The 11,348-nt window shown below is 37.2% G+C and overlaps 1 protein-coding gene across 1 annotated transcript in view; it reads right to left on the bottom strand.

The window, feature by feature from the left end:
* RABGAP1 (RAB GTPase activating protein 1) overlaps window positions 1-9,594 on the bottom strand; it is a 174,012-nt gene extending 164,418 nt beyond the window's left edge. Inside the window, exon 1 of the mRNA XM_006834741.1 lies at window positions 9,391-9,594. Within this exon, the coding sequence (XP_006834804.1) occupies window positions 9,391-9,540 (150 nt within the window). The 5' untranslated portion in view covers window positions 9,541-9,594. The remainder of the gene's footprint in view (window positions 1-9,390) is intronic.
* Window positions 9,595-11,348: the final 1,754 nt, after the last annotated feature.

Here is an 11,348-nt window from a genome sequence, read left to right as displayed (position 1 = left end):
CATCCTAAGCAGTCAACTGAAAAAGATCCAAAATACTTACTGAACGATGAGATTATAGTTAGGTTTTACTTATTACCTGTTAATATATCAAGAGATTATTTTTATAATTAGTGAAAAAATAACAAAAAAGCTATTTGTGTCTTAGGAGGAAAAGAAAAGAAAGCACAATCAGTTCTACTGTAAGCAGTGCTCCTTTCATGCCTCTTCAAAACTTTCTACATGCCAGAATCAATTCTTTGTTTAGGAAATTCTTTTTTTAAAAAAAAAAACTTTTTATCATGAAGTGAGTGAAGGTTTACAGAGTAGATCATTAATTTTACATTCAATCATATATTTTGCTTCGTTACAGTGATTGCAATCCCCTCCATGTACCATGAGTTAACCTCTATTCACTTTAACTCTTACATTCCTCCATGTGTCTTCCACTATCTTCATCTTTCCTCTGCCAATATCCCTCTTGTATACTGCCTCGCCCCATCACCAGTGTTAACTTGAGATTACCTTCTATTCTGTGAATACTTTAAACATATCCACAAGAGCCAAAATATGACCCTAAACATATCCCAACTGAATTTAGAGACCATCATAAGAACAGCTCTTATGCATTAGACACTAATGACTGAAGACCAGAAGAGCTGTGGGATGACACCAATAAAGAACATCACACAGGAAGAAAGCGAAAGGTCATTAAAAAGGAAAGAAAATAAAGACTATACTGGATGTCTGAAGAGACTCTGAAACTTGCTCTCCAGTGTAGAGATGCCAAAACAAATGCAAGAAATGAGGAAGCAAAAGAGCTGAACAAAAAATTTCAAAGAGCAGCTCAAGAAGACAAAGTCAAGAATTATAATGAAATGTGCAAAGACCTGGAGTCAGAAAACCAAAAGGAAAGCACACACTCAGCATTTTTCAAGCTGAAGAGAAAATTCAAGTCTGGGCTTGAAATACTGAAGGACTTCATGGATAAAATATTGAATGATGCAAAAAGAAACAAAAGAAGATGGAAAGTACACAGAGTCACTGTTTCAAAAAGAAATGGCCAATGTTCACCCACTGGTAGTATATGACCAAGAGCCAGTGGTACTGAAGGAAGAAGTCAAAGTTGCACTGATAGCACTGGTGAAAGAAAGGCTAAAGAAACGGGAAATATTTCAACAAGCTGATGCAGCACTGGAGGCACTCACCCATACATGTCAAGAAATTTAGAAGGCAGTTACCTGGCCAACTGATTAGAAGAGAACCATATCTGTGCCCATTCCAAAGAGAGGTGACCCAACTGAATGCTGCAATCATTGAAAAATATCATTAATATCACATCCAAGTAAAATTTTGCTGAAGATACTTAAAATCAGCTATAATAGTACATCAACAGAGAAATTCAAGTCAGATTTAAAGAGGACATGGAACTAGGTATATCTCTGCTAATGTGAGATGGATATTGGCTGAAAGCAGAGAATACCAGAAAGATGTTTACTTGTGCTTTATTAACTATGCAAAGGCTTTCAACTAAGTAGATCACAAGAAGCTATGGACAACATTGTGATTTATTTGTGCACATGAGGAACCTGTACATAGACCAATGGTTTAAAATTAGGAAAGGTGTATGCCAGGTTTGTATTCTTTCTTTTATCACACTTATTTAATCTGTATGCTGAACAAATAATCTTAGAAGTTGGATTACATGAAGAAGAATGTGGTATCAAGATCGGACGAAGACTCACTAGCAACCTTCAATATGGAGATGATACACAACCTTGCTTGCAGAAAGTGAAGGACTTAAAAATACTTACTGATGAAAATAAATAACATATCATATTAAATGGAGAAAAGATTGAAGTTGTCAAAGACTTCACTTTGCTTAGATTCACACAAAACACTCATACAAGCAGCAGCCAAGAAATCAAACAACATACTACATTAGGCAAATCTGCTGTACAAGATCTCTTTAAAGTGTTTTAAGAGCAAAGATACCAGTTTAAGGACTATAGTGCACCTGGCCCAAGCCATGGTGTTTTCAACAGCCTCATATGCTTGTGAAAGTTAGACAGTCAGTAAGGCATACTGTAGAAGAATTAATGCATTTAAGTTGTGGAGTTGGAGAAGAATACTGAAAATACCATAGACTTCCAGAAGAACTAACAGGTCTGTGCTGTAAAAACTACAACAGCTGTGTTCCTTTTAAGGCAGGAGGCTGAAACTTTGTTTCTCATACTTTGAGGGTGTCTCAAGACAAGGCAGTGTTTCATTCAGTTGTTGGTATGCCTTGAAAGTGACTCAACTAACAAGAGGTTTGTTTTACTTTAAATACTTCTGTATCTAGATTGAGTTCTGGGTGCTGTTGTCATGTAGGGTCATCTCAAGGTGGGGTCTGCTGCTGTTGATTCTCAGTTCAAAGACCACCTTTTACTTATTTTTTTTAAAAAAGTTGGTCTGGTTATTACTAATTCCTTTAATTTCTGTGTATTTGGAAATGTCTTAATTTTGCCATCATATTTGAGGGTATATGATTCTTGGTTGGCAGTTTTTCTCTTTCACTGTTTTGTATATGTCATCTCATTGCCTTCTTTCCTGCAAGGTTTCTGCCAAGATATCAGAGCTGAGTCTTACTGGTTCTTCTTTGTAGGTAACTTTGTAGGTAATTTTTGCTGAGCTGCTCTCAGAATTCTTTCCTTGTCTTTGGTTTTGGATAGTTTAGTTATGATATGTCTTCATGATTTTCTTTTAGATCTATCCTGTTTGGGGTTTGTTCAGCTGTTTGAATGATCACCTTCTCGTCTTTCATAATATTAGGGGTGTTTTCTTCCAATAGCTCTTCAACAATTTTCTCTATACTTTTTATTGTCTCTTCCTGTTCTGGAATTCCATAAGTTATTCCTTTTCATGGTGTCCCACAATAACTCTTAGGATTTCTTTAGATTGTTTTCATTGTTTTTTTTTTTTCTGATATTCTTTTAGTATATTAAGAGATTTATCTTTAAACTCACTAATTAGGGCTTCCAATGCTTCATATCTACTCCTTTGCCCTTGTATTGCATTGACCATTTCTAAAATCTTAGCATTTATCTTTGGATTTCTAATTGCAGGGTTTATATTATTTCAAAAGTGGCATTTATTTCCTTTATGTTTGTTCTTGTAGTGTCTTCCTGAATTATTCTTAAGGTTTTTCTGTGTTCTGATTGCTTTCCTTGATCTTGCTATCAATCCTCTGACGGTACCAAAATAGCACTCTTTTTCAATTAATTATATTACCGTTTCTTCCTCAGAAACGTTTTCTGGTTCTGCAACTTAGTCATTTGTTTGAGACATTCTCTTATTTCTTCATGTTTGAGTTAAAAGGGTCTGGTGTCTCCGGGGCAGTGTGGTAGTGTAGTATTTGTATTTAACTGATGCTTGTATGTTGTTGTGTTCATAAGCTCCCAACAACTGACTCTTGTGTGTGTAGTTAAAGAATGAAAACACGTGCACTGGTTTCATTCGCTGCTAGTACATTTCAGTTTAGGTGGGTTTTACTAGTGTTGGCTGCTGCTGTCTATTGTTGATCAGGTGGAATAGAAATTAGTATTGATTCTTGTCCAGTGGACAGAGCTGCAAAGTGTATCACTGTGGTTATCCTCTATGGGCATGGTTGCTGTCTCCTGTTGGGTAGGAAAGAGGAGAAACCCTAACAAACACACATACAAGAAAACAACGTAGAATAAACAAATAACCAACTAACAATGAAAAGAGAAAAAAATAAAACAGGCAACAACCAGAAAAAAAAGAGTACCTAAAAAGAGTAACTATCGGAGTCCTGGTGTGGCACTGTGGGTTAAAGCACCAGACTGCAAAGCCGTTCGAACTGCAAGGTCGGCGGTTCAGGCTCACCAGCTGGTCTTTGGAAACCCTTTACAGGGTCACTATAGGTCAGAATTGATTCTACAGCACTTGACAATAACAAAAAAAAGAGAAAAGAGGGACAAGAAAATGGAGCTACCAAAAAGAAGTATGAGAGAGACTAAAAGGAAGAAAATAATTAATTTTAACTACTTAGAAAAACCAGGGAAAGGAAAAATAAAAAGAGAATGAGGATAAAGTGTAAAGAAAGATCAAAGGAAGAAAAAAACAAACAAACTAAAAAAAAAAAAAAAACAGGGGTAATGAGAAACAGAAGAAAAGGAAAACCAAAAGCTGAGATAGAAATGATAAAATTCAAGGGTATGGAAAGAAAGGAAAAGAAAAGAATAAAAACAACAAAAGGAAAAACAGACCAAAACTCCATTAAAATAAACAAAACAAAATAGTGCAGCTATTGTACCCAGAGAAGAGAAAACTCTGGGGGGTTCTCCTGCCAACCAAGGAGCTGACACGGTAGGTATGAGAAGGATGTGACAGCATAGTTCCTGGCCCTAGGTGGAGTTTGTTGAGGAAATTCTTGATTGTTTATTCTTCAGTGCTTTACTCAATTACCACTCTCTCTCAAGTCTTTCTTTTCTTCACAGGCAGCAACTGTGTTCTTATACGATTTTACTCACACCTGTATTATAACATTTGATGAACTATATGTCCTGATGACCTATTTACTTTTCTATTTCGCCTAACACCACCAAGATCCCAATCCCCTTAACTAAAATGAATGACAGGAAAACCTTATATTCTCAGAGGGGTTCAGTAACTTAGTTTGTGGAATAAAAGAAGATCTGTATTACAGTGGATATCAGAAATTGATTAATATCAGAAACTGAACCAAAAGATTAATTTATGTACTACTAAGGGAGTCCTGGAGTTCTGGTGTGGCGCTGTGGGGTAATGCATCAGACTGCAAAGTCATTTGAACTGCAAAGTCAGTGGTTCAAGCTCACTAGCTGCTCCTTGGAAACCCTATACAGGTTCGCTATGGGTTGGAATCGACTCGATGGCACTTAACAACAAGTGAGATGAGGAAATGCGGTAACTGTGTAACATAAGCATTACACTGCTAACTACAAGGTCATCGATTTGAGCTCACCAGAAATATGAGGCTTCTGTTCCCGTAAAGATTTACATACAGCCTTGAAAACCCCATACAGGGTCACTGTAAGAAGGAATTGACTTGTTAGCACCTAACAAGAAATGAGATGAAATGATTTCTATATCTGCCAATTACTGTTTTTTATTGTGATATATATGTAATGAAACATGCCATTTTATTTTTCTTCACATGTACATTTCAGTAACATATTATGTTGCTCAGCCATGACCCATATTTGTTCCCAACATTTTCCATCATTCCTAACAGAATCAATCCTAGCATACCCCAAGTATTGCATCCTCATTTGCACTTCCCTTGGTAACCACTAATAAACTTTAGTCTCTATAAATTTTCCTATTCTAAATATTTCATATAAGTGTAAATATACAATCTTTGTCCTTTTGTGAGTAACTTATTTCACTTGGTATAATGTTTTCTAGGTTCATCTATGTTGTAGCATACACCAGGACTTTATTTCTCTTTGTGGCTGTATAACATTTCACTGTATGAAGGGGCTTCAAAAGGTTTGTGGAGAAGTTCATTATCTTTTAACTCAATTTTCCCACAAACTTTTTTAAGTCCCCTTGTATGTGTGTAGTAGGTTTGGCTTATATATTCATCTGTTAACGGACATTTAGGTTGTTTTCACCTTTGGACTACTGTGAATAGTGCTGGAATAAATACTGGAGGTTAAACTATCTGTTTGCATTCCTGCTTTCAATACTTTGGGTATATAATACCAAAAATATCATATACTAGATTATGCTGGAAATCCCTCTCAGCCAATTAGCTTTTAAAAGCTAAAATTAGATGATATCCCCACTCAAAACTCTCCAAATATTTCCTTTACATTTGTAATAAAGTCCAAATTCCTACAATAGCCTGAAATATTCTAACATAATCCAGACCATCTTGGGATCTCATTACTGATTCATTCCATTCTAGCCTCTAACCTAACAAGGTACCTAACTCCCCTGTAGTACCCTGAATTTACTTGATTGATATGACTTTTGTATCCAACCATCTTCTGAATTCCCACCAAGTGACTGGGTGAGACCATGAAAATAAGATTCACAGGGCTCTAATGCTGAGACTGGTTAGTTTTACCACCTAACTAGGTTTAAAAGGAGCCATATCAGAAGCAGAAACAGACAATTCCAGGACCATCGAAAAGGAAGCTTCTGAGTAGACTATGAGATCCCTACCTAGAAAAGCAACTGACATATGAGGTGGTAGCATACACAAACAGATAGCAGCTGTGGGTTCTAAGCACATAGACTGAGTAAAACTGAGTGCCTATGGGGAAGAGACTGGCTTGCAAAACTTGCCCTTTGGGCATTCAGATATTGAAAGAGCTAAAAGAGCTTTGTAACACCTGCCGAAGCAGGGCAGAGGACAAGGGGTCACGTGACTGAGATGTTGCAGACAAGAGAGGGAGACTTGTCTGCAGTACAGCAGAGAAGAGGTAGGTGTTCCTGATGAAAAATTGCTGCATATAGAATTGTTTCTGAATTGTACCCTGTTCATTTCTCTAATAAATTTCATAATCCTGAGTATTGTTATGAGTTCTGTGTGGCCACTGTAATGAATTATCAAACCAACATGTGATGCAGAGTTCTGTATGAGGGCTGGATGATGTCAGAATAGGGCAAAGAAGATTGTGGTTGTTGTTGTTAGGTGCCAACAAGTCGGTACCAACTCATAGCAACCTTATGCACAGCAGAACAAAACACTGCCCGATCCTGGGCCAATCTCACTACTGTTGCCACTTTTGAGTCCATCGATGCTGCCACTTGGCCAATCCATCTCGTTGGGCGTCTTCCTTTTTTTCTCTGACCCTCCACCTTACCAAACATGATATCCTTCTACAGCGACTGGTCCCTCCTGACAATATGTCCGAAGTATGAGAGACGAAGTCTGGCCACCTTGGCCTCCAAGGAGGACTCTGGCTGCCCTTCTTCCAAAACGGATCTACTGGTTCTTTTGGCAGCCCATGGCACTTTCAATATTCTTCTCCAACACCAAAACTCAAAAGCATGAATTTTTCTACGGTCCTCCTTATTTACTGTCCCACTTTCGCATGCATATGAGGTTATTGAAAATACCATGGTTTGGGTCAGGTGCACCTTAGTCCTCAAGCTGACATCTTTGCTCTTCAACACTTTAAAAAGGTTTTGTGCAGTAGATTTGCCTAATGCAATACTTCGTCTGATTTCTTAACTGCTGTTTCCTTGAGTGTTGATAGTTGATCCAAGAAGAATGAAGTCCTTGACTACTTCAATCTTTTCTCCGTTGGTAAGAATGTTGTTTATTGGTCCAGTGGTGAGAATTTTTGTTTTCTTTACACTGAGATGTAATCCATACTGATGGCTGTGCTCTTTGATCTTCATCAGTAAATGTTTTAAGTCCTCTTCACTTTCAGAAAGCAAAGAATATCAGAAAGATGTTTACCTGTGTTTTACTGACTACGAAAAAGCTTTCGATTGTGTGGATCATGACAAGCTATGGACAACATTGCAAAGTATGAGTATTCCGGAACACTGAATTGTGCTCATGAGGAATCTGTACCTGGACCAAGAGGCAGTTGTTCAAACAGAACATGGGAATACTGAATGGTTTAAAATTAAGAAAGGTGTGCGACAAGATTGTATTCTTTCACCATACTTATTCAAGGAGCTCTGGTAGCACAGTGGTTACGAACTGGGCTGCAAACTTCAAGGTCAGCAGTTCGAAACTACCAGCTGTTTCGCGGGAGAAAGATGAGGATTTCTGCTCCCGTAAAGATTTACAGCCTCAGAAGCCCTGTACAGGGTCACTCTAAGTCGGAACTGACTCCACAGCACATAACAACAACATTCAACCTGTATGCTGAGCAAATAAATAATCCAAGAAGCTGGGTTCTATGAAGAAAAACGTGGCATCAGGATTGGAGGAACACTCATTAACAACCTGCAATATGCAGATGATACAACCTTGCTTGCTGAATGTGAAGAGGACTTAAAGAAGATTGTTTGTTGTTGTTGTTAAGTGACATTGAGTGGATTCCGACCCACAGCGACCCTGTGTAGGGTTTCCAAGGAGCAGCTGGAGAGCTTGAACCACCAACCTTGCAGTTCAAATGGCTTTGCAGTCTGACCCATTAACCCACAGTGCCACATTATATCTGACCTGTGCTTCACAGGAATCAGCCTTGGGCTGATTTTGAGTTTGATACTCTTTTCCCCTTGTGAAGCCCAAGGAAGTCAGACATATCATATCCCCCACAAGGTTTTTACACCACCCATCTCCAAGTCTGTAATTGCTGTTTCATCTAGAAAGTTGTTTCCCCAGATTTCCTCATGGCTTTCTTCCTCACATCATCAAGCCTCCTTGGCTCAAATACTGTCTCAAACAGATATCCAAAATAGTACCTGTCCTCCAATCTTTATCCATTTTTCCTGCTTTATTCTTCTTTACAGCACCTATATTTACTTGATATATCATTTATTCTCTTATTGCTTAATGTTTGTCTCCCCCATTAGAATAAAAGCGCCAAGAAGGTAGGGAGCTGTTTCGTTCATCAATGTATCCCCAGTGCCTAATCAGTACCTGGCACATAGTAAAACAACAACAAAAAAATACCATTACTGTGGGATTGATTTAGACTCACATCAGCCCTACAGAACAGAGTAAACGCACCCCATAGAGTTCCAAGGCTGTAAATCTTTACAGAAGCAGACTTCCACATCTTTGCCCCAGAGACCAGCCAGTGGGTTCATACCACCAACTTTCTGGTTAGCAGCCAAGAGCTTAATCACTGTAACACCAAGGTTCCTAAGCATACAGTAGGCATTCAGTAAACACAGGTTCAACTAAGAGATATAAACAGGAATTGAAATATTTTGAAAATGGCTTACTTATAAGTTAACTAAAATTTATATTCATGAGCAACCCAATATAGCATATGGGAAAAGGAAATAATGAAGTAATAGCTGTCTATTTGAGTGAGAAAATGCAAAATAAAGTGAATAAAGGCCAGGTATTTAAATTCTGTTTTAATAATCCTGAATATATTATTCTGGATAACATTGTTGATTTGCCAGTGCCCTTAAACTACATTTATACAGACCAAAAGAAACCATCCAATGATGAGAAAATGAAAACAATACTAAATGAATGGAAAATCTCTATGCTGGAACCACATTTCTGATAGAGGTAATGAAAGATTTAGGAGAAGATACTCAAAGCGAAAAGTCCTAAAATAAACCTTTGTCACTATTATTAAATATAAATAAAACTCTTTCCCATTAAAAAAGAAGTATGTTATTCCTTGTTCTCACTTTTCTCCCATACAGTTTTCCTGTGAAGTCGATGCTTTGGAATGGGTTTAGCAAAGCTAAGCAAAGTAAGTCATGGAGTCTTACCTTGAGTCCTGTTTTCTCATCGTCACTTCCATTATTTGTAGATGGTGTCTCATCTCCTTGCCTGGAAACCAAGACAAAATCTTCACTATTAAGAGTAGATACTGAGTCTGAGGAGACACTGATTTTTCCAACAGAAGCCTTGTCATCCATGACTCAAGAATGAGGCTCAACTCATGAATGATAAAATGTTTTTTAAATGCCTGAAAAACAAAAACCGTAAAGATACTCATATAGAGCTTCTGCCAGGTACGCGATTATTCTCTAATTCTTACAAAACACATGAAAAAACTTAAAACCAAAAAACTCCAATATATTTCCCCAAGACTTTCACTATTTACAGTTTAGGCTTTTTATTCCCGATTAATAGAGGAATTTTATACTGTTCAGGGCCAAGATATTTCAGACATCAAAAAATAAAAGTAAAAGATAATCCCATCAGAATAACCCTGCCTAACTACAGTAATTTTTGTTGTTCTTGTTACATAAGCTGCAACTCTAGCCTTGGCCTACAAAAAACAGTAAAGCACTAACCTATTTTCTATCCTAAAGTTGCAAAGGTGTACACATAAACGAAACTGAAAGCACTTGGGAGACTGGGTGTGACTTTATAGGATAAGAACTGAACTGTTAATCACAAGCTCCTGGGAAACCCTGTACAGAGACTTTGTGAGTCAGAATCAACTGGACAGCACGTAACAACAACAGGACACTACAAAAGCTTTTCCTAAACATTGATGATTCCTGAATTTACATACTAACAACATGATGTTTTTGGAAATAAAATTTCACATCAACACCCAACAGAGATAAATTCATGGCAGGGCAAGCATAAATTCTAGAGCTTGAAAATATCTTAAATAGCAAGAGATCTGGAAGTCCATTTAGTGACAAAATATTACAACTCCATGGTTTCTTCTAATTCAACTCCATATGTACATTACTAATTTCATGCCAAAAATCTCCAACAAAAAGTACAAAAAGGTGTCTTTTATGAAATCCACTCAATAGTTTATTGACTCCTAGAATGAAACTCAAACTCATCTATCATTTTAACACCTGATTCCGCATGCTTTGTGCCAATATTTCCATTTGGTTCCCAAAACAGCCACAGAAGAATACAACATCATACTCTAGAGTTCTAACCAATTAACAATAGGAGTTCCAGAGTTCTGTTTCTCTGCCCCACTCAAGAGATATGGTTCTAAGAGTGTGTTCTTAATCTCTTTATCTAATTAAGAAGTCCTGATATAATCCCTGAGTATTACATTCAAAGAATAGTATTAACATAGAAAAGGAAAAGGCAACTCCAGGAGGGGAAGGGGAAGGTCACATAATGAAACAGCTAAGGTTAGAACCCTGGATTCTGCTACTTTTTAATGTAAACTTATTACCATTGAAAGACTATCATAGCTTTATAATTCATAGGACAAAAGTCAAAATATATAGAATGGCATTGAAAAACACTTTAAAATGTAGTTTTGAAAAACGTAGCTTTGGCTCATCCATTCAATAAATATTTACTGTGTGTCCAATGTTCTATTTTTAAGCAAAGAAGGTGCATTATAAGCAACCTGTCCTGGGAACCCCTTCAGGAGTTAGTTTCCTATGGGCATTATATGCATCTGCACATCATTTCTGCAGATGCATTGTACGTGAAAAAAATGTAGTAGCAAACAAAATAAATTAGATCCTTGCTCAAAAGGAGTAGAGAACAGAGGTGAATTATATTGACTAGGTATACTGATTTACAGTAAAGAAAATTACTGAACCATGTTGGTTGGGAGGAATTAACTTACAAGTTAAGATATACTTACAGGAGCCCTGGTGGCATAGTGGTCAAGCACTTGGCTACTAATTGAAAGATCTGTATTTCATACTTACTAGTCACTCTCTGTGAAAAAGATACGCAATTGCTTCTGTAAAGACTTTGTTGTTGTTGTTAAATGCCATCCAGTCAA

This window comes from Chrysochloris asiatica, unplaced genomic scaffold (assembly GCF_000296735.1).
Source record: "Chrysochloris asiatica unplaced genomic scaffold, ChrAsi1.0 scaffold00014, whole genome shotgun sequence".
Classification (NCBI taxonomy): domain Eukaryota; kingdom Metazoa; phylum Chordata; class Mammalia; order Afrosoricida; family Chrysochloridae; genus Chrysochloris; species Chrysochloris asiatica.
The sequence above is the reverse complement of the archived record's forward strand: the minus strand, read 5'-3'. Positions and strand labels throughout refer to the sequence as shown.